Source organism: Stenella coeruleoalba (assembly GCF_951394435.1).
Source record: "Stenella coeruleoalba genome assembly, chromosome: 2".
Taxonomy (NCBI): domain Eukaryota; kingdom Metazoa; phylum Chordata; class Mammalia; order Artiodactyla; family Delphinidae; genus Stenella; species Stenella coeruleoalba.
The window spans coordinates 153,836,282-153,860,323 of record NC_137147.1 but is presented as its reverse complement, the minus strand read 5'-3'; the positions used below and the strand labels follow the sequence as shown (position 1 = coordinate 153,860,323).

General features: G+C 35.3%; 1 protein-coding gene across 7 annotated transcripts in view; it reads right to left on the bottom strand.

Annotated features, from left to right (window-relative positions):
* Window positions 1–24,042, bottom strand: part of ATOSA (atos homolog A) — an 87,412-nt gene that overhangs the window by 12,040 nt on the left and 51,330 nt on the right. For 4 of the 7 annotated variants that reach the window (XM_079910986.1, XM_079910987.1, XM_079910988.1 and 1 more), the window contains 7 exons: window positions 12,732–12,916; window positions 11,570–11,772; window positions 11,164–11,289; window positions 8,537–10,385; window positions 6,292–6,411; window positions 3,021–3,100; window positions 2,191–2,299 (listed from right to left, as the gene is read on the bottom strand). In XM_079910986.1, the coding sequence (XP_079767112.1) occupies window positions 2,191–2,299; window positions 3,021–3,100; window positions 6,292–6,411; window positions 8,537–10,385; window positions 11,164–11,289; window positions 11,570–11,772; window positions 12,732–12,916 (2,672 nt within the window). The remainder of the gene's footprint in view (window positions 1–2,190; window positions 2,300–3,020; window positions 3,101–6,291; window positions 6,412–8,536; window positions 10,386–11,163; window positions 11,290–11,569; window positions 11,773–12,731; window positions 12,917–24,042) is intronic. The other 3 variants (XM_079910983.1, XM_079910984.1, XM_079910985.1) reach the window with 3 other exon arrangements.

Below are 24,042 nucleotides of genomic sequence, written 5' to 3'. Positions count from 1 at the left end.
CAAATTCCTACTCAACTTTTGTAACTAAGCTCAAATGACAGCTCCTTAGTAAAACTTTCCCAGTCCCTTAGCAGAGAGAACAAATATATGGAGACTGAGAAAATTTCTATTACAGTGCTAATTACTTCGGTTTATAGATTATTTATATGTCCAACTTCTCCAGCAGACTGTAAACTTCTCTAAGGCAGGCAGTTTATTATTTAGCTTTATATTCCTAGCATATAACATGACACATAGTAGGTACTCAATAAATGTTTCTTAAATAAGAAACATGTTCTAAGGATGTATGAAAATTTCAGAAAAAGAGCACAAAAATGCTAATGGATAAGGCCAATGATCCAATGTAGTCTACGACTTTATTCAGATTTTTGTGACTTTAAACGAATATATTGTACTAGCATGCATGTTAGGCCCTACTGAGTGCAAAACTACAAGAAAAGGAAATAAAAGGCATACAAATTACAAAGTAAGAAATAAAACTGTCCCTATTTGTAGATGATGTGGGAATCTACATACAAAAATCCGCCCCCTCCAAATCAGTAAAATTAATAAGCAAGTTGAGCAAAGTCATAGGTGATTATATGTTTATACACACATACATACATACATATATATATATATATATACACACACACACACATACAAATAAAAACACTTATATATATATATATATATATATATATATATATATATATATATTTTTAGCCCCAACTCTCAGCATGCAAGATCTTAGTTCCCCAACCAGGGATCCAACCCATGCCCCCTACAGTGGAAGCATGGAGTCCTAACCACTGGGCTGCCACGGAATTCCCTAAAATCACTGTTGGGAATGTAAATTGGTACAACCGCTATGGAGAACAGTATGGAGGTTCCTTAAAAAACAAAAATTAGAAGTACCATATGCCCCAGCAATCCTACTCCTAGGCATACACCCAGAGAAAACCGTAATTCAAAAAGATAAGTGCACCCCAATGTTCATTGCAGCACCATTTACAATAGCCAGGACATGGAAGCAACCTAAATGTCCACTGACAGGGGAATGGATAAAAAAGATGTGGTACATATGTACAATGGACTATTACTCAGCCATTAAAAAGAATGAAATAATGCCATTTGCAGTGACATGGATGGACCTAGAGATTGTCACACTGAGTGAAGTAAGTCAGACAGAGAAAGATAAATATCATGTAATATCGCTTATGTGTGGATTCTAAAAAAAGGGTACAAATGAACTTATCTACAAAACAGAAGTAGAGTTACAGATGTAGAAAACAAACTTATGGTTACTGGGGGGTAAAGGGGGGGAGGGATAAATTGGGAGGCTGGGATTGACATATACACACTACTATATATAAAAGAGATAAAACAGATAACTAATTAGGACCTACTGTGTAACAGAGGGAATTCTACTCAATACTCTGTAATGGCCTATATGGGAAAAGTATCTAAAAAAGAGTGCATATATGTATATATATAACTGATTCATTTTGCTGTACACCTGCAACTAACACAACATTGTAAGTCAACTATACTCCAATAAAATTTTTTTTAAAATGTCATTTACAGGTTCATGTTTAAGATTGTTTTCTAATTGAAGAAAACTAAACCCCTGATATACTTGATCCCAAGTAGAAGAGTCATTAAATAAAGCAGCACATGTATCAGAGACCTTTAACCATTTGATTTTTAAAAAATAATCTTATTTTATAATAAATTTAGATTTACAGAGGAGTTGCAAATATAGTACAAAGCACTATTTGATTTTGAAAATCAGCCTCCTTGATCATGAATCAGCTGCTATCAGCCCACCATCATCCTTCCTGGGTCCCAGAGCCAGTTTTACCAGGTAAGAAGGTGCAGTCAAGTCTACTTTCCAGCTCGAGTAACGGATACCTCCATCCAACCTGATTTCACCTAAGTCCTGCATCTCCTCCACCAGCTACCCAATTCTAAAATGTCACTGCCAACAATTCTCCCAACTTTACTTCTCATGAAAAGGAAAGGAAAAAGGGAAATCAAAAAAGGAAAAAGGGATAAGGAAAAAAGAAAAAGGGAAAGGAAAGGAGGTGATTTCAAGGCTTTAGAAAAATATAATCCACTTATTTCCTTTTTAAGAACAAATGACATAAATGACACCATGGGTCTAGGTTAGGAAACTTCAACTTTTAAAATAGTTTCAAAAAACATTACCTCAAAATTTCCTAAGAGACTAAGACTTGTTATGGGTGGAGCACTAGAACTCAGAAATGGTTTTTCATGAATATCTGGATCATCTTCAATGTTTAAACATGGTCGAGGACTATTTAAAAAAAGAACAAATCAGCAAATGGACATATTAACAACAGTATTTTCTAATTCACTTTTGTACAAATTAAATTAGGAGGATCTGATCAATTTTACTTAAACTACCATAATAAAAAATAAATGTAACCAAATTTTAAGATATGAAATATCTCATTTTAAATTCCTGATTAGATTTTATAATCTTTGTTATAATATTTGATAAAGAATATAAATAACATCCTAGGTTTCAAGGTGGAATTTATAACATATCACATAGCAGCATCTACTGGAAATATATAATATTGTAATGCAGTCTTCTATATCAATCTTCATTTTAAGTTAAAAATTAGAATACAAAGGCAAACTTATGTGACTAAGGAATATAATGAGAGTATTATTTGTCAACATGGAACAAACTGCCAAGGCTTTTTTGCAAAGGAGTATAAGACAAAGGAGGAGGTGAATGACCAGAAACAGACAAACCCACTTAAATGTTAAAACCAATGTAAGTGTTTTGTTTATCATAATGACCACTGTATAGTTAGTTACTCATCATCTTAATTTCTCCCTCACTCATCCTTAATAACTGTATGTGTGAAATCATCTTGAAAATGATAAACTGAAAAATGGGATTCCTGTTCAAAGTTTGATTTTCAGAGTCAACATTATTTACTGTGAAAGGCTAGAATTTTGTGCAAGATTATTTCATATACACTAATGAATTTTAAGATAAATACCTTCTAGATGATAAGCTTTTCAGATGCAGTAATGAAGAATCCAGATTAAAGCAACCTGATTGTGCCTTTCTTTGAGGAACCTAAGGTTAAAATAATCACTTGTTAGGTTTCAAAAGAATTTCAGAAGACTAATTTTTTTCTTGAATTGACAGAACAATTTTCAAATGAAAGCTAAGCATATCTTAAAAAATAATAAAACTTCTCTCCTAACAGCTTATTAAAATCATGCTCTTTATTACATATTGTCCCTATGTCCTCATTTTATTAACTAGTTTGGAAAAAAAGATGATTAATAAAAGCACTTTTACTAGGTTTTTATTTTTTTCTTTTTTTGGCCAACCGCACTTCGGAATCTTAGTTCCCCAACCAGGGATTGAACCCTGGCCACAGCAGTGAAAGCGCTGAGTCTAAATCACTGGACCGCCATGGAATTCCCTCGGTTTTGATTTTTTAAGAACCAGAACCAGTTTTTTCTAAAACCAAATCTTACATGTAATCCCAACATATAATATAATAAGACTTCTACTTTTTTACTTTATATACTTCTGTATTGAGGGGGTAGGAATAAATGATTAATAGCTTTACAATAAAAGGGGGAAAAAAAGAATTAAATGGCGATGGGAGTCTGGGGTCCTGACAACTCTACTGTTCTTTTAACCATCCCTACCCGACTGCACATTTCCCAGAACCCTGGCTGGGGCTTCACAGAGAATAGGTTTGAAAAATACTACTGTGGATTTTTAACCACTATTGTATAACAAATTACATTTAAGACAAACCACCAACTAGCTAAAAATGATCTAAAAATGAAAGACCCAAGTGTAAATTAAAGGTAAAATCACATACAACATACAAGTTAGACGGATTTGTCTCTAGAATTAATGTTAAATATGTATAAAGTATCTGAGTGATTGGTCTAATTTGTGACTAAGAAACAGATGATACTGAAAGTCTAAAAAACCTCAATATTTTTGAGAGTTGTACAAGCGCACCATTCTATATTTTGGAGTTAGAACTTAATGTGAAATCTTCAATCCAAATTCTCATGTCTTCAATTCAGGAAAGTTTTCTACTTTCATTTCTTCCAATACTGCATTTTCCTCATTCCATCTAGCCTTCCTTTTGGAATTTCTACTAGGCTTATACTGAACATCTCATTTTATCCTCCAGGGCTCTTTCATATTTTACCATTTCTCTTCCCTTCTGCACTTTATTCTAGGTGCTTTCTTAATACGTGTCTATCCATTGACTAAATCTCTATTCAGCTGATTCCAGTCCACCATTTAATCCATGTGTATGTGTATGCGCACGTGTGTGTACACTTCAATTATATTTTTCATATTTTTGATTTCTATTTTTCCAATCCCACATGTTCTCTTATCTCAGTTCCCTGTCTTTATCTTCATTTATCTCTTGGAACATACATTCACTCATTCATTCATTTATTTATGTTAAAATCTTTATTGGAGTAATTGCTTTACAATGCTGTGTTAGTTTTTGCTGTATAACAAAGTGAATCAGCTATACATAAACATATAACCCCGTATCTCCTCCATCTTGTATCTCCCTCTCTCCCACCCTCCCTATCCCACCCCTCTAGATGGACACAAAGCACCAAGATGATCTCCCTGTCTTGAAACATTTTAAAAAGAATTATTTCTGATTCTCTTTCAAGTTGCTCTGATAACAGGATTCCTAAATATGAATTTTCCCACTTCTTCTTGCTGATTCTTTTAAGGTGCTTTGTAATTTTAATTCCCCTGAGATCATCCTCAGTAAGAGTTATCTTCCATGAAAATAAATCCTTGGTGCCATGGGTGATAGATGTGGGATAGTTTCATGTTTTCTCATAGACAGCACAAATTCAGAACCCCCTAACCATGGGTGACTTAGGCTTAGGTCCAAATTCTTTTGGAGGCTTCTTTTCCCATCTACTCTATCCCTCCTATTGCACCCCTTAAGTAAATAGGTGATTACTTTTCTCTTCTCCCATTTCTAGAATGGCAGTCCTCACCTGCTTCTGGCTTTATGGAGTTTGGTTTTAGGTCCCAGCTACGACCGGTATAGACCTGACTCCTGATCCAGCAGGAGCATTAAACCCTAGCACTATATTAGATTTAGATATCCTAGAAGGTCATAATTTGCCCCAAGTTAGTTTCGGAGATTTACCTTTCTTGCACTTACACTATATTATGTATTTAAAAGTTGTGTTATATTTTGTCCAGGATTTTTGTGTTTGGGAAGGAGGAAGGATCTTCTTGTATTAACTCAGTCCACCACATTGAACAGAAGTCTGTAGTGCTTTTTACACCAGCATGATGCTGTAAGTTTTTTCCTCATCACTTGGGCATTTTGAAAGCACCTCATACATAGGTCAAACATTTGGGGTTATTTTAAATTGTTTAGAATTCAACTTCCCTAAAATAAACACCTAAGGTCCAAGTTACAAATTTAAAACTAAATCTCTTATTCAAGAATTAATTTTTGAAAATATGCTAGATATTGTATGCTTTGAGTTTACTTAAAAAAACTCACATAAAAACAAAAATTATGTCAATAGCAAAAATAAACATGTTTTTAGTTTACTAGGATATTGACTGCTTACCTCTGGTTTAACCGAAATGGCAGCTTTAGCGACTATCAAATGCTTACCAGGAATGATACTAATCATCTTCCCAACACTAAGGTAGACATTATCACCCATTTTTCAGATGAGGAAACTGAGGCTCAGAGAGACAATATTCCTCACCTAATGTCACACAGCTAGGGTGAAGTCAGCGTGATGCCAAAGCGAGGTTCTTAACCATCACACTCAGATCTATAAATTTATTAGTAAATGTAGAGTGGGGAAACGTCTCAAAATAAGACGATTAACTGTACAGGTTGCAAGTCAAAGACAGCCACAAATTTGATTCCCAGATGATTCAGCTGGTGGTGTCAACCAGCCACAGTACTATGATACAAATCTATTTAGAGAAAATCCACTTTACACTAAGTATTTTCTTTACATTAGTGAGAATTAATACGCTGGACAAAAGAATTTCAGAGAAATTTTATAATCCTAATACAATAAATTCATTTTTATTCATTTTTTCTGCCTTTTTCCATATTAACATTTAGCTATTAAATGTATCAAAAAATAAAATGTTTTCCCACTAGAAATTTATTTTGAAGGTATTTAAATTTTTTCAATTAAAATTTGGATAAAGTGATTTGCAAACATTTTACATGTTTTGCAAGTCTAAACATAAAATAAGAGAAAAACACTTACAGGACTGGAAAGAAGAGGCAATCCAGTTCGAGGATGAAAGGCTCTGGTTGAGGTTCCATCCAAGGAATGAAAATTATGTTTCCGCCAGACACTTGAGTGTTTAAGTGGTATAGTTCTCTGCTAGGAAAAGATTTAGATTTTAATGGCAATATTTAAAATTTTTTTGTTTCTAGATTTATTCTTAACATCTACTGAGATATTACATCCTTGGTGGTAAAGCTAACAACCTATATAACTATCTATACACACATATATATACACTTTAATCAAAAAACAGTGTTTAAGAGTTTTTTCTAAGTTGATGAATAAACTCAAATATTCTAAAAAAAGTATGTCCAAACACAATTGCCTTATCAACATATTTATCAAAACTCAGTCTGGGCTTCCCTGGTGGTGCAGTGGTTAAGAATCCGCCTGCCAATGCAGAGGACAAGGGGTTCAATCCCTGGCCCGGGAAGATCCCACATGCTGTGGAGCAACTAAGCCCATGCACAACTACTGAGCCTGTGCTATAGAGCCCACGAGCCACAACTACTGAAGCCCGTGCGCCTAGAGCCCGTGCTCTGCAACAAGAGAAGCCACCGCAATAAGAAGCCCTTGCATCTCAACCAAGAGTAGCTCCCGCTCACCACAGCTAGGGAAAGCTCACGCACAGCAATGAAGACCCAATACAGCCAAAAATAAAAACAAATAAATAAATAAGTTTGTTTTAAAAAAAAACAACTCAGTCTATCATCTAGTAAGCTAATATTCAATTCTTTTAATCTGTGGGAAAAAAAACTCACAGAAAAAAATTAGTAAAATATTCTAAAATATAAAACTATGTCAGTAGCAAGAGCCATTCTCAGAAAATATAATTTGGTACAGCATGATACAAAAATTTAAATGTGAATTTTAAAATATACTTAACACAGTCACAGTATCATGTTTTTGAAGTGATATAAGAAATAGACTAATTCTTAAGAATTTAAAATGGCAAATTTATACCCAGAAACAAAAAATGCATAAAAACACATGAATAAAAATCAGAGAAGAATAATTGGGGCCCTGGCTCTACCATTTACTAGCTTTATGACCTTGGGCAAGTTACTTAACCTCTCTGGGCCTAGAGTTCTCATTTGTAAACTGGAGTTAGTAATAGCGCCTAACCTCAGAGCGTAGTGAAAGGATTTAGTAAGCCAGCATGTATAAAACACTCAGAAGAGTGCCTGGGCATCCAGTAAATGCTATATAATTATATTTAAAGTAAGTGTATGAAAAAACAAATCTTAGTGGCTTGAAAAATACCATGGTCAAAGTAAGTCTCCCTATTAGGTACCAGAAAGGATCGTGAAAAGCTAGTATTCTTAAGGCCAGGGTAGGTTTTTGTGACAATTATAGTTTTAGGAAATTGGAAACTGTCATTTGATTAAACCCATGTGTTAGAAAGAGATCGTCTGTTGAAAAATATTAATTGGAAACATGGCATACTTTTAAGACTCTAATGTCCGGCAAAACTAATTTGTATGATAAAGAAGATGAATCAAGGTCATTCAGATTTGGATCGAGGCAGTTAAGTAGTTTTCCATATAACTGAGATATAAATTTGTGATACTTCTTGGAAAAATAAAGGAAATTTAAGCCTAGTAATGATTTTCTAAAGTTAAAAAGTGATTTGGTAGACAAATAAAATGGAACTAACTTAAATATCTTTGATTTAGGTAGTGCATTAAAAGCTTACAAAATGTTTAAAGATCTATAATTTGATTATCACCACAACTATAAGCAAAAGATATTCATCGTTCTTATTTTAAAATCGAGGAGACTGAGGGTTTTACAAGTTACGTGATTTATTCAGCTTCACTCAAGGACCAAATTGTCAGGACTGACACTTGGGTATTCTGACCAACAGCCCAGTGATTTCACTATAGGTATTCCTAGGCATAACACAATGGGCACACTGCTTGTACTAGGCCAGAGCTGCTGTCAAACAATACCTTAAGCTAATGATACAAGTTTCATTTCTGACTCTTATTTACTCTCCAGCAACTGTTCACAGTATTAAAATAAACAAAAAAAGGCAACAGGAAGAATTTACCTAGCATTTGCTCTGAAGTGGGCAGGTTATTTACAAGGATGTTTATTATATCAGACAGTGAGTTCTATAGATAATGGGCATCTTGGGCCTAACTAGATCTCCTGTAAACAAAGTTCAAACCATAACAAATGTTTGAGGATTACATTTGAAATGTTAGATATTACCTACCAATACCTCTTTATCTTTCAGGCGTTCACACGTAAACAAACAGTCTTTTATATTCTTCCTCTGAGAACAGTTTTGAGATTTTTCATCAACTGGATCTTCTTTCTTATCCTGTTCATTGTTTAATTGGTTTGGCTTTTTGCATTTGAAACCTTCACTATCTTTATTGAGGTAATTTTCTATACTATTAAGTTGAGTATTTTGTTCGCATGACTTAGGCTTTTTTGAGTCTTTATCTGAGCACTCATTTGCATGTTTGTTCAAATATCCAGACATTTCCAACACAGTAACATTTATTTTCGAGTCATTTTTTTTTGAATGATCAAACTGGTGATTGTTAAAAGATTCTGGATTATAATTTTCATTTATTATTATTTTGTCCTTATACTTAATTTTGCAAATCTGTTTGTCAATACCGTTACATTTTGAATACTGTTTATTGATTTCATTGTCAATTTCTTTTTCCTTAAATTGACACTCAGAAAGTGTGTTTTCCAATCTGATTGTGAAATCTAAGTTATCTTCTTTGCAAAGAGACATATTTGAAGGATTCATTAAACCAGTGGCTTTGTTCTGTGTCTCTTGAAATGTACTTTGGATTTCACTAGGATTGTTCTGATGCAGATTTCTTCTTGTTTGAGGTTTCAAAGAAGGCTTGACATTACTATTGCATTTAAAAGAACTAAAACGTTTATTAGGTGTTAAGTGTTTCCCTTCACTGATGTTATCTAACAAGGAAAATTTTGTATCAGAAATGGAAACAGAGGTGTCATCCTTGTTCTTCTTCAACAAATTTCTGTCTTCATAGGAACTCCTAAACACTTTAGAAGGAACTGAACTGGAGTCCTGAATGTTGAATGATTGCCGGGGCATGTGAGGTGCTGTTGGATCAATGTGCTCCAAGTGCTGAGCAATCCTTGCAATGACATCTTGCCGCTCCTGGAGTAAAGAGCTTATCAAAGGATTAATCTCACCAACAGACTGATCAGAATGAAGACCATTAGAAATGCAAGTGTCACTTCGAGGAGTTTCTGGTTTTACTCGAATTTTCCCTTCATTGGTGTCTTCTGAGGAGGTGAGCGCTGGATTACCAAAAGAAATGGAGAACGTTTCTTTACATTTTCTCACATTTTCATTTTCTTGTGAAACCCGGAAAAGCTTTGAATTAAGTGAACTAGATTCTTGTGTATTAAGTGGATGTCCAGAAACATGTGAAGTGCTTGGATCACAATGAATCAAATGCTGAGCTATTCTTGCAATAACTTCTTGTCGCTCCTGAATTAAAGAGCCTATTAAAGGATTAGTCTCACCAACTGACTGCCAGGAACTCTGGCGGCTAGATTCACTAGAATCAATCACTGAAAATGATTTTAAAGTTCTCACTGATGTTTCATGTGACTTTTTATCTCCTATACCACTGAAGCCCAGAATATTGCCTTGAGATGTTCCATAGTCAGATTTACCACTAGTGCCCGGATATAGTTTGACATTTTTGACAGTTGCAGTATATTCTGGAGTTGTGCCATTTTTTGCATGTAATATTATGCTTTCGGGTGCCATGGTCCAAGTTTGTTTGCTACACAGACGCTGTGAACTGTTTGTACTACATTGCTCTGCTTCAGTAGAATTTCGGTGCTGATGGGTTTTAAGTTCATGGTCTTGAACTCTTTTCTCAAAAAGGCCAATATTAGTGTGAATACTACAGGTCAAAACTGGATAATTAGATTGTCTGGGCAAGGACTGAACACTGACTTTCAAGGCCACATTGTGAGACACATTGGGAACAGGAAACACATGTTCAATTGGAGTTTGTGAAAAATTCCACTGTAGGTCTACATCAGCAGCACTGATTCTAGAATCACACAGAAAAAAATGGAATCAGTGGATTATAAAACATATCATTATTATATGTTATTTAAAAAATGTTAAACAGTCATATACTTACCTTTGTTTGCATTAATTACTATTGAGATTTTATTTTAACCTACTTTACCATGCATGTCATTCTAACAAAACCAACATAAATAGATTATACCTGGAATAGAGACCATCTTCTTTTTAAGAACACCATTCTATTAAAGCATTAAAGCTCAAAAATACTATAATTTAAAATTTGTTGTCAAAACAGAAAAAAGGACTTTCCATTTACTACTAAATAAATGGATTCAGCTAATTCTGTTGCGCATGGTGATTAAGAGATACTCTCTATCTCACGGCCACCTGCCTAAAGAGACAGTTAAGACAGTTGTTCAGCAGCCTGTGTGTTTATAATTTTCAGGATCTAAAAATTAAGTCTACCATTATGGAAATTCAGCAACCCAGAAAGTTTTTCCACTTTATTTATAATGGTGGTACATTCTCATTGTTAGTTCTGTAAAGTAAGCTAAAAAGTTCTCTGAAAACTATTCTACACCAGATTTAACCCAAGAAGCAAAATGCATATTGAGTCATATCTAAATTTCTCCAACTTGTTTTGAAAAACAAGTAAAGTTTTTAATTTTTAATTTCAGTAAATTTTGTCCACTTATATTTAGAAATGAAGGATATAAACTGCCTAAAAGGTAAAATGTCATTCAGTAGCTAACCACTGTAGCTGAATACACATTGTCCTTTTTCTGCCCTAGACATACCTGTAAATAATATTTCGTGGAATAGCACCATGAGAAACACTCAGCCAAGCACTTAATTGAGAAAAAAACACAAATGAGCGGACAGCCAATAGGAGAGTCTTCTCTTCAATAAATCGATCGCCACTCCTAAGGGAAGTAAAAAAGCATCATCTAAATGTCAACAAGTACAAAATGGCTAAATTTTAGAAAGATAAAAGCTGAAATAAACATATCACTCAGGACATGTGCTTTCAAGAGTATAAGAGTGCATTTACCAGTGTCATTTGAAGTCACATAAGTACTAAATATGTAAATTTTACTACATAAATAGAGGGACTCAAAGATATGATATATTATTAAAATAATTTATAGAAAGTAATGGAAAACCTGATTTACAAAGGACAACTTCAAACTCAGTTCAACTTACTGTCGAGGAACTGGCTCCAATATCCATCTTTCTAATAATAACGCATCTTGCTTAATTGCAGGATCATTTAGATCAATCCCTTCTGTGGTGGGCCCATCGTCACTGTAGCAGCAATCTGGTAGTAGCATCACTTCCACCATGATTGGAAGGTTATTCTTCCACAATAATGCGACCTCAGACCTAGTTCGTCGGGCTTGGCGACACTTGAAGAAGATGGAGATAAGCAAAATGGCTCAAGAGCCCACCCAATTTTATATTTAAATTTGAAAAATATAATTGTAAAGCAGACATCTGTATGAAAATGAGTTGCCTATTGCAGGGCTCAGCTCAGGCTTGTCTGCCTATTTAGGTTTCCTCATTAAACAATGCATCAGCACTAGGAGCTCTAGAGTGTGGGGATTAGTAGCAAACAACAATTATGATGCAAATTTTCTCCGGGGAGGATATCTTTGCTCTATTTTGCGGAAAAAGAACTGCCATGCCCAATGTCTGACAGGCCGCAAGATGGCCCAGCCTCGCCTCATTTGTTAATTACATCATCATTAATTAGAGGAAAGATTCATTCTAAGATCAAAATATTAAAAACTCATTTTCATTAAACACTCAAAGTAGACAACATTTTTAGAAGTTTAAAATTTTGGACTACAGTTAAGAGACTAACTGGGAGGAAAATCCTTACAGCAAATTATACGCTACATATCAAAATAAATATTTTTAACAGTATTCTACAAAAACATTAATGATAGCAAAAAGTATCCTCCCATTAAAAAGGGGAGGGATATAAGAGGGAAAGTGATTAATGTGGGGAAAATAATTATGAACATCAATCTATTAAATAAACAAGAACACAAAGTTGATGAACCGGGGCTGAGACTAAAACTAAAGAAAAGCTAATTCATAGTAACAAAGATAATCTTAAATCTGGTGTGTGTGGAGGCAGGTATGAAACTGGCTGCCCACCTGCCTGCTGATGGAAAAGCCTTTTAGAGCCTTGTTCACAGCCAAAATTATTAGCTGCAGTTCAGGATTAGTACCTTTTCTTTATGTTGTGACCAATTTTATACTTAAATGTGAACATTATAATTGTGATTTAACAAAGTCAATGACAGAATTTAAACAGGTTTATATAAAAGATAAAAAACATTCAAAACACAGTTCTCACCTGGGCCAGCTTATCACTACATTCATGTTTGCTAGTTACTGGGTAACAGGACTGTGCTGGAGGGCAATGGAAACTTTCCGTCCGACCTTTAACAGAACATTCAGGTGTTCGTCCTTCTGTTATTAACAAGGCCAGAGAGACCAAGAACTCCTCTGCATCATATTCAAAATATTCATCCAGACTATCTGGTATCAAAAAAAAGAAAGAAAGAAAGATGGGTCCTTGCTTTAAGGTATTCTTGACAAGAACTCTTTTTTTTTTAACATCTGTATTGGAGTATAACTGCTTTACAAGAACTCACTTTTTTATGTCTAAAATAACTAATACCATAGCCCAAATTCAAGTATATTCACTAACAAAGAGTGAAAAGAGAATAAAAGTGAGGCAATTAAAATACAATAAACTCTTGGTACTTCCCTGGTGGCGCAGTGGTTAAGAATCCGCCTGTCAGTGCAGGGGACATGGGTTCGAGCCTTGGTGCGGGAAGATCCCACATGCCACGGAGCAACGAAGCCCGTGCGCCACAACTACTGAGCCTGTGCTCTAGAGCCCATGTGCCACAACTACCGTGAGCCACAAGTACTGAAGCCCACGCTCCTAGAGCCCGTGCTCTGCAATAAGAGAAGCCACTGCAATGAGAAGCCCGAGCACCGCAATGAAGAGTAGCCCCCCTCACCGCAACTAGAGAAAGCCCGTACGCAGAAACGAAGACCTAACGCAGCCAAAATAAATAAATAAACAAACTTATTTAAAAAACCCAATAAACTCTTAATTCACAAGGTACAGAAGTCAGATGATGATGGATAATTCAAAATTTCATTTAAGACAAAGCCGGTTAAAATTACGGCATAAAATTGTTTTTATGTAAACTTCAATTAAAATGTTTAAGATTTAGGAGTACATTTATAATCTTTTAGATAATGATATTTTTGGACATCAAATACAATAGTTTTCACACACAAAACTTCGCCAATAGCCAAAAGGTCAAAATGTCTTATTAGGTCATATAAATATTTTCAGCTAAGACGTTTTATTACTGTTATTAAATATTAGAAAAAGAGGCAGATACAAATGTATGTTTCTCCCTTTCTCTCCCTCTCCCTTCCTTAACTAGTTCCTTGTTCTTAGAGCCCTAATTCTGTGATGTGGACACTCACAGCCACAGGGTCCTTCTCTTTCCTTGCTATGCAGTGGTAGTAGTTTCAGAGGAAGAAATTTTATAATTATCCAACAGGAGATGCAGGCCTGTATTGCAATATATGAAGTGTGATATTTTTTGGTTACTAGGCAGTTCCAAACAATCTAACCTGCAGATGTTTCACTTAGATATATTAAATTAAATTTTTTTCACAAGTCCTCCAATTTTAAAAGCACGGTTAGTCTTTAAAACTGTTAACCTGCTATGCAGGTTGAACATGCATGCATGTGTACATGCACACACGAAATTCAATTTATAGTGCAAACTTGAAAAGGTTGCTTTCTCTTATCTCTGCCAGCTAAGCAACACATATTTTAAGTGCCTAGCACACTGTAGTAGGTGACAAGGGGACACAAAGTTGTACTGCACATAGCTAATAGTTTCAGAGGATTTGATTCAGGGACGATTTTTTAAAACAATAGAACACTGAAGCATATAATAAATTCCAAAGAAGTTCAGATAACAGTGGTAAAATTTTGCCAAAGAGGTAGATGTTAAGCTGAACCATGAGAGAGAAAGTGCAACTTGAGCGGAGCATTTGTACAAAAACAGTGTAGAAAAGGCAGGACTGGAGCCTGATTGTGAATAGCCTTGAAGAGTATGACGACGAGTGCCTATTTCTAGCCTCAGGAAGGCCTTACCAGGAAAAGAAGGAGTCTTGAGAGCCAACTTGATTGAGCTGGTATTTTAAGACCATTCAGTCCCTAAAATGACCATTTGCAATATATAAAATAACAGCCAGCACTTAGTAATGTTGTTAGGCATTGCCAGTTCTCACTACTTTCTATACATTAACTCATTTACTCCTCAAAGCACCTCTAGAAGGGACTATTACCACCATTTTTATAGATAACCGAAGCATAGAGAGGTTAAATAACTCGCCCAAGATCACCCAGCTAGGAAGTTGCAAAGTTGAAATTTGAACCTACACAAGTCTGGTTCTAGAATCTGAGTCCCTAACTACCCCACACATGCTTCCTTTCACTGTGGCTACAAATTTTGCCTTTATATACTTTAATAGACATTTGTAAAAATATAAATAATATGTATTCAACATATATTTTAACAATATATTTTGGAATATTGTGGTACAGGATTTGTTTCCAGGAAAAGGACCATAATTTATAATAATGTGCCAAACTGGGGGAAAAAAAGAGGTCTCAACTTTCAACTTTCCTCCAGGAACCAATTAGGTCATAAGCCAAGGGTCTCCGGTGGTCTCCTGGGACTCACTGAGTTAAACCATGGTGTCCTTCAGAGGGAAGCAAAAGACATAAAAACAAATCCATTCAGACCTTTCTCTGATGGTTCTGTGGGTTTTCAAGGCTAGCTCAGGCTTGCCATGGGCTGGCTACATGGGATGATTTTAGCTCCCGGGAGATTTCTCTGGGCTCATCCTTTTCCCTCTCTCGGACTGTGGGGTAATCCTGCAGAGCTAAGAATTGTGGCAGAGCAGTGGCTCTTACACTATGGAAAGCTGAATGATGTCAAGATGTCAGTTACTCCATGTGAGTACCAAGGATGGTTCACAGCCTAAGTAATGTCTCATATATATTTGGCAGTATTTTTTTTAAATTATAATTTATCTCCAAAACCCTAGCAGGATATCCATTGACAGATGAATGGATAAAGAAGACGTGGTACATATATAATACCATGGAATATTACTGAGCCATTAAAAAGAAAGAAATAATGCCACCTGCAGCAACATGGATGGACCTGGAGATATCATACTAAGTGAAGTTAAGTCAGAGAGAGAAAGACAAATATCATATGATATCACTTATATGCGGAATCTAAGAAAAAAAATGATACAAATGAACTTACTTACAAAACAGAAACAGACTTAGAGAATGAATTTATGGTTACCTGGGGGAAGGGTGGGAAGGGGGAATGAATTTATGGTTACTGGGGGGAAGGGTGGGGAGGGGGATAGATTGGGAGTTTGGAATTGACATGTACACACTGTTATATTTAAAATAGATAATTAACAAGGAGCTACTGTAAAAAAATAAAAAACAACCCTATCAGGAAATGGCTTACTCATATACTAGAAATTACCAAGTTTAAAGTGATAAAAATTAAACTGTTATACACTGTAAAGCAACTATACTCCAATAAAAATTTTAAAGAACTGTTACGTGATGACAACCTTTAGGAACTTGTCAGGAAAAATTTATGAGTGTCTGAATTTTAATAAATGAGAATACTAAATCACAGTAGTCATTAGAAAAGTTGCATTATTAAAATTTTGATAATTTCAATCTCTAAAACCTCTGCCATAGTGCAGAGTTTACTGTAATAAAGAATATGACTAAGGAACTGGGAAATTTTATGTCATACTAAAGAAAATTCATTAGATCCGACGATACTTTGAGGACATAGCTTACTCAGGAAATAAGGTATAATTTTTGGGTCTCTGAAAACAATTTACTCTTTACGAAAACAAAAAGTGCTGCAAATCTAGACAAATACGGGCTGCTAAGGCTTACCTACTAGCTATACAGTTTAAAAGAGATAAATTATTTGATGTAAAATATAACTTTGAAAAGAACAGAAAGGATGTTATAAATTGTCACAGGCTATCAATGACAATTGACAGTGGGAATTAATCAATCAAATCATAGTCCCTCTGCCCCCAAAACCTCAATGAGGATAGTGTTTACACCACAGTCGGACTAGAAGCCATGACCAGACTAGCTCCTTTTTTGTGGCACACTCTTCTGGCTCCGGAGTTCAGCCATCTTAAAGTTCTTCATCTGTTCTCTCCAACAAAAGAGGTTAATAATTTGGCCACTGGGAAAACCTTAAATAATCAGAATGACCCATAGGTGAAACAGACTAACGTGGGAAGTAAATTCTTCATCACCAAGGCACAAACAGACTGATAAACAATTGCCAGGGGTGTGGTTGAAGGGATTTAGCTGTCAAGTGGAAACTGAATTAGACTTGCAGTGGTTCTTTCAACCTTGAGAGTCTATGAATCTCTGTTCTTCAGAAGTACTTCATAAAAAACCTAGGGGAGAGACCAGAACCACCACTTCCTTCTTGGGAGGCCCTAACCAGGAGCCCCTCTCAATCAGAACTCATCATAAACACTTAATGGTGGTGCCTCTGGATCCTTGATTTAAAACAAAAACCTAGGATACTTCAAAGCTCTGTCTCAAGGAAACAGAAGAAGGTCCTTCCTACCATTGGGCTGCTGTATATACTGTTCAATGTACTTCTAAAGCCTGCCAAGGTAGTAGATTGCACCCCCCTCATATATGGAATAAAATGGCAAGAGAAGCATGAGAACCCCTGGGGGATTGCCAAAAAGAAAGTTTCTCTAAAAATAACGTCCTTTCAAACTTATGATGGACAATCTAATAATACGACTAAAAATTATTCCATGAATTTATTCCAATGAAATAATAGAACAAGTACACAGAGATGAATGTTGAAGGATATTTATTAAAATGTTTATACCAGTCAAAAATAATTGTAATCAATCTAAATGTCCAACAAAAAGGGACTGGTTAAATATACTGTGGTACAGTTTTATCTAAAATAATGATATAGATCTACTTTTGACAAGGAAAGATTATCTACATCATAAGTGAAACACAACTCTCAAAAGAATGTTATGATCATGTGTTTGTGGAATTACACATGCATAGAAAGATATACATGCAACAAAATATTATCAGTCCTATAAAGCAAACACACAAACACATAAACTAAATTTTAAATAAATTACTATTCTCTGACTGGCATTAGATAAATGATAAAGCCTATTAACTGAAAAATAATATGTAAATAAAAGAATTACATAGTGTCATATATTTTAATTAGAGTTATTGTTTTGTAAAACCCCTGCTAAGGAGATCATAGTCTGGTTACTCAGTAGAGGAATTTGTGAAGACACATGTAAGTAACAGCATACTGGTTCTGGTGTTGAAAAATTAGAACTTAGCAGTTTGAAACACTTTTCTGCTTTGCTTTGCTTTCTTTTTTTCTCTTTATAAATAATCTTTTAAAAATAATTAGGTAAGAACTAGCACCTCAAACTGATAATATGAGAAACATATGGATGAATCTGAGAAAGGGTGTTAAGAATTAGTAGAAGAGGTTATGCTCAGAGAATTGGACTCTCAGTTGATATTACCAGTATGTAGGTATGAAGATGGTGCTAAGTGCCATGCTATAATTGCAAAAATTGAGAATAATTATGTAAATGCTTTATACTAACTGTTGAGGGATGGCTTTTCTGAGCAGATAACATTTAATTAAGCCAAGGTCTGAACAAGGAACAAGCAATTCAAAAATCAGAGGAAAGAGCATTCTGAGCAGAGGGTCTAAGGTGACAATAAAGGAGTAATGTCCCAGGAACTAAAAGGTGAGTAAGGCTGGAATGGCAGTAGCAGAGAGGGAAAGTGGTAAGAACTATAGTTTAGAATGGTGGGCAGGGACTACATCACACAGGATTTTGAAACTAGGGCAAGGAGTTCAGATTTTATCCTAAATGCAATGGGAAGTCACTGGAGGGTTTTAACTAGAGAAGTGACACGATCTGATTTACTTTTTTAAATGATCGCTCTGACTGCTATGTTGATAACAGAATAGGGGAAAAAGAATCAGAGTAGGTATACTAGTTAGGAGGTTGTTGTTTTCCAGGGTTGGGGATATAGTTTTGGGAATCATTGGCATTTGGATAGTATTTAGAGTGAAGAGTTACCTAGAAGCATGTAGAGGGTATTCATGACAAAGGCCAGAGGCACTCTAAGAAGTAGAGATCTGTTAGAAGATGATGAACCAGCAAAAGGAGCTGGTATATGTCAAGTATGGTATCATGGAAGCTGCGAGAAAAAAAATGTTTCATGGAGGGCATGGCCAATGGTCTTAAACACTAGTGAGGTTTAATAAAATATAAACAAAGAAATGACCACTGTATTTGACAATAAGGAAGTCATTGGTGACTTTGACAATAGCGATCTCAGTAGGTGGTGATGATGGAAGATTAGATGTGACATACATTGTCAATTATTCTGAAGGGTACAGATGATAAATACAAAAGCCTACTTTCCTAGTCCTCTCTTAACACAATGGCAATTCATGTATCACAATAATATAAGTATTACACATGCAAAATCATCACTCATACAAAATTGTCGCCAAATCCCAAAAGGGAATAAGAGAAGTTCCCTTCTAAGTCTATGGTACAGGGGCAGGAGATTCTCCCTCTTTATGGTCCTAAAATCCAGTGACTGAACAAGTCACTAACTTGTCCTTCAAATTTCTCTTGAAATTAAACCTTCCTTTTTAACCTCAAAACAGTTACCAAGTTAGATTCCTATTACTTTACACATAAATTACTACACCAGTCTCCTAGCTATGGTCTAGGACTCTAGGCCCTTTTTTATTCATCTTGCACCCTGATGCAGATTAATCTTCCCGAAAGCCATTCCATCACATTCCTCAAAGTTTTTCTGTTTGTTGTTTGTTTGTTTTACTGGCTCCCTAACTTCCTATTAAACCCAGTGTGAACTCTTAAGCCTGACATTAGGGCCAGCGCCACTGTACAGAGGTAGCTACTCTGGCTGGGCATTGCCAGATTCTGATGTGAACACTGCCTCTTGAAGTTATACACTGAGGTGACCCTGCTTAAGACTCCACCCACCTCTGGTTCTTAATCTCATCTTTTACTGCTCTCTGTGTTCTACCCAAACTGCTGTCTATACCACGCTCTACTCATTTCTCACCCTGTACCACTGCTTTTTCTTTCTGTACTGCTAACTTTAGCCAACCCTCTCCCAACTGCAGGCACTTCCAGAGTTACACTAACCCATCCATTTCTTTATAGAAATATTCTTAATATTTCATAGATGTTTATCTCCTAATGGGTTAAGTTCTACATACATTGAAATATTTTTGGTTTCTCATTTATATGTTCCAATCTCATAGGTATGTGTTGAGTGTTTCTGTTTTAAGTGAGAATTGTAAAGGACCTTAGAAATCATGTGGCCTAATCTACCTTACTTCCAGATGAAGAGAGTAAGGTAAAAAGACATTAACTTTCTTGCTTAAAGTTGTATGCAGTATGCATACTGGAGAAATCCAGGTTTCTTCATTCCTAGTGCAACTTGACTTATACACCATGAGAAGTCTTTAAGCAGAGAATAAAAGACAAAGCTGACTTTAATGACAAGTGCAAAAAATAGTGGCTGTGGCTATAAATGAAAGCAACTTTATATCTGTACTATTATTTTATTAATACTAGTGACACATAAATATTTCCACTGTCAGAAGAGTACCTTCAAACACAAAAATATTCTCTGTTTTTGTTAGCCAACAACAAAGCTTAAACTGAATTTAAAAAAATCCTCAGCACTCTATTATGAAAAAGGCAAGTGATCTGTAAACAAACTTATCATGGACTGACTTTAAAAGCTTTCTAGACGTGTGTGGTTTAAATTCAACCAAGTATTTCTGCTGTACATCTACGGTAACCACCAAAATTCAAAATTATGATTAAAACAATGAATATTCTGAGGTTCTATCTGAAAAACAAAGTCATGTGTATGTTTTTATAATAATCTAGCTCTTTGAAAATTGGCTATAAATTTTAATTGTCACGTAATACAAACATTCAGTTAAACAAAGATGATCATTATCATCTTGAGTTGTGGAGTGTTTTATCAAGTGCTTCCTCATCTTAATTCTCATTAATTAGCATAAAGTAATAGTTAAGAACATGAACTCTGAGGTCAGGCAAACAGTTCTGTTACTTGCTAGTTGTTTGGCTTTGTACAAGTTATAGCGATACAACCTCTCTTTGCCTTAGTTTTTAAAAAATCTATTAAATGGCAATAATAGTAGTATTGACCTTCAGAGGGTAGTTAGTAGGTTGTTATTTGTAAAATATTTAGAATATTGCCTGGCACATAGTGAGCACCATACTGTTTCTTTTTTCTTTTATTTTCCATCTAACGTTTCTTAAATTTAAAATAAAATAGGGACTTCCCTGGTGGTGCAGTGGTTAAGAATCCTCCTGCCAATGCAGGGGACACGGGTTCGAGCCCTGGTCCAGGAAGACCCCACTTGCTGCGGATCAACTGAGCCTGCAAGCCACAACTACTGAAGCCCACACGCCTAGAGGCCACGCTCCACAACAAGAGAAGCCACCACAATGAAAAGCCTGCACACTGCAAGGAAGACCCAACACAGCCATAAATAAATAAATAAATAAATAAATAAATAAATAAATTTATTTTACAAAATGAAATAAAACAAAAATAAATGCGAAGGCACAGGTTTTTCTCTCATTTTACAGATGAAAAAACTAAATTTGTAAAATCATTTGCCCAAGGTCACAAACAGTATCAGTAAGTAGAGAACCATCTGTAGGAGCCCACTTTCCACTACCAATAGTTCTTAATAATTCTCAATTATGAAAGTTCATTCTTATTTTTCATTTCACACAAAAAAGACTCATTTTTAGGGTAGAGGTTACCCTACCAACTCAGGGCATAGATTCTAGAAATCTCCTCAGATAGACATATCTTCAAGGATTCCTGGTATTAAAAGAATTTGGACAGCTATTCCTTTCTCTCCTTATGTCTCCCAAGTTTAAAGGTTTCTCAATTTAGATATCATGGAAAAGGTCTGGATCATGCAGTTCCAGAAAGAGCAAGAGGATATCCCACTTAAAAACATTATCCTTATAATGCTTGGCAAAACTGTACAATTACATCTGCTTATAAATAAAATGTTTCAATGTTCTGTTTTGTGCATTCAAAACCACTTAGAGTTAATTAAAACCAAACTTGGTCCCTCTGTCATCAAAGAAAAATAAGCAGCTTCTGTGGGCAAAACTACAGGGGATAAGTTAAAAAGTGGGGTGAGGTGGGGGGAGTCTTGGCTTTTGTATAGAATTCAGGAGTAAGAACTCAAAGGAACCTTCAAGAGTATGTATTTTCATTAATCTATAGATGAAGAAATTGGACTTCAGAGAGTAAAGTGACAGCTCAGACACACAGAGCAATATAATGGTAACGTGAGGCCTTAAATCAAGATCTCCTATGTATATAAAATGCTAAAAATCTGAGGACTTATTTCCAAGTCTCATCCAGGGTGCCTACCTAAACTCTACTCCCCAATTAGTCCAATTCCAATTCTGGCTCAGGAAAGAATAATGGATGGAGACTCAGCCTCAGGTATTTGTTGGCTTAGCATCAAGATCATTCTTACAGCTCATTCTGTATTGGTTATCCAGCCTGTGAATGCTGATTCTGGTCCTTACTGTAAAACATCTTGATGTTTAATTCCCAATCTCTGTTTTCCTTTGAATTCTAACTGGACTTTCCAGTTTACACGGTTACTATTCTGCAATCTTGACAGAATTTTCTTTGTTTCTCTGCTCATGCAACCACTCTGAACCCTGTCTTTCACCACTGAGACATGAGGTGCTTACCTATCTCAGGACTGTTTCCTCAATATCTATTATATCTGATAGGGATTCCTATATGCCATGGCTACCCAAACTAAACCTGACACTTTGAAAGCTGCAAAAGAAGAGTTGTGAATGAGTTGGAAAACCAAAGGGGGAAGGGAAATGGGTTAAAAACCTTAACTAAGGAGTACACTGTTACAAACTGTGTATTTTCCAATGGAGAAACTGAAAATCTGCCAACTTTTTTCTAGTCCCTGATTTCAGTTAAATTTCAACTCAGGCGGGAAGCAGACACAGAGGGAAATCCTCTCATAAGCTTCATGTGTTCCTACTGCAATTCTTAATCTACTCTAATGGCCGATTGTCTCTAATTAGATTATAAACTCTAGGCATGCAGGAGCCAGGTCTAACACATCCATCATTCTATTACCAGTGCCTAGGACAGTGCCTGGCGTATAGGAGATGCTCAATGAATACATAAGCAAAATGAAAGAGTGGTTAAAGTGTAGTTATTTAACTAATTAATAAGATCTCAGTTGCAGATCAACTTGAGATCTATGTTAAAGTATGACCAACTCTGAAGAATTCAGGTATTATAGGACAAGTGACCTCAGATTATTAGCCCTCTAACAAATGGCAGATTGAAGGTGCCAGGACATCAGGCAATGCACAAGAAGTTCTTTTAGCTTTTATTTTACTACGTTTTTTTAAAAACAGAATTTAACTTATTCACACTGACATTTTAATAAAGAGTTGTTAAAACACACACACACACACACACACACACACACACACACACACACCACTAAAATGATTATATTCATGTGTGTTCCTGGGCCTCAATCATCAGTATCTCAAGAGAATTTGTTTCCTACATTCCAATTTGACAGCCAGTTCTGCCATCTGATAGTGTATTCTCTAAAATGTTGAAAGCAGGTAATTTTTGAGGGTCAGATCTTACAGATATCTTCACACTAAATCTCAGAGAAACCAAAGGAAAAGCCTTGGCTAATTCTCTAATCACTAATTCTCTATCGTTAACAATTAGCACAACTAGTATAACCAATGGAAATGGACTAAAGGAAGGCAGGCTTAGTGATCTGACGGGTGAGAATTAGGACTTTCAATTATTTTCAATGCTCCAAAATGTTTCTTAAATTTTTCTAAAACTGCTCATGTTTGTAGACATTCTAACAGGCTCAGAACTGGTGTTTTGAAATTTTCATATATATACACAAAAATTTAATTATTGTGAACAAAATCAATACAAAATATTCATTCCATCATTCTTAGATATTTTAAGATTAATAGTATTTTCTAAAGCACTTTGAACTTCTTGAAACAAGGATCTAAATAACATTAAAAGACAAACAGTTCTAGTTCTAAAACTAAAAAAGAACATAAGAGAATTCTGGAAGCATAGAAGGTGCTCCTTTGATATGAGCTATGACAAGCCTGTGTACTCAGAACTCAGCCCATACTGAGTTCCTATGTTCCCTAAATTACTTACAGTCAAGTAATAAGTACTAACCCTTTTCCCACCTTTGCAAATATTGCATAATAAAAAACAGCAATCACCTACCAATTTGAATTTGTTTACCACAACTATTAAATAAATTACAGTAACAAAAAATACAATGCTATGTAGTTTTTTAAAACACTATCGTAGACTATATTAAAAC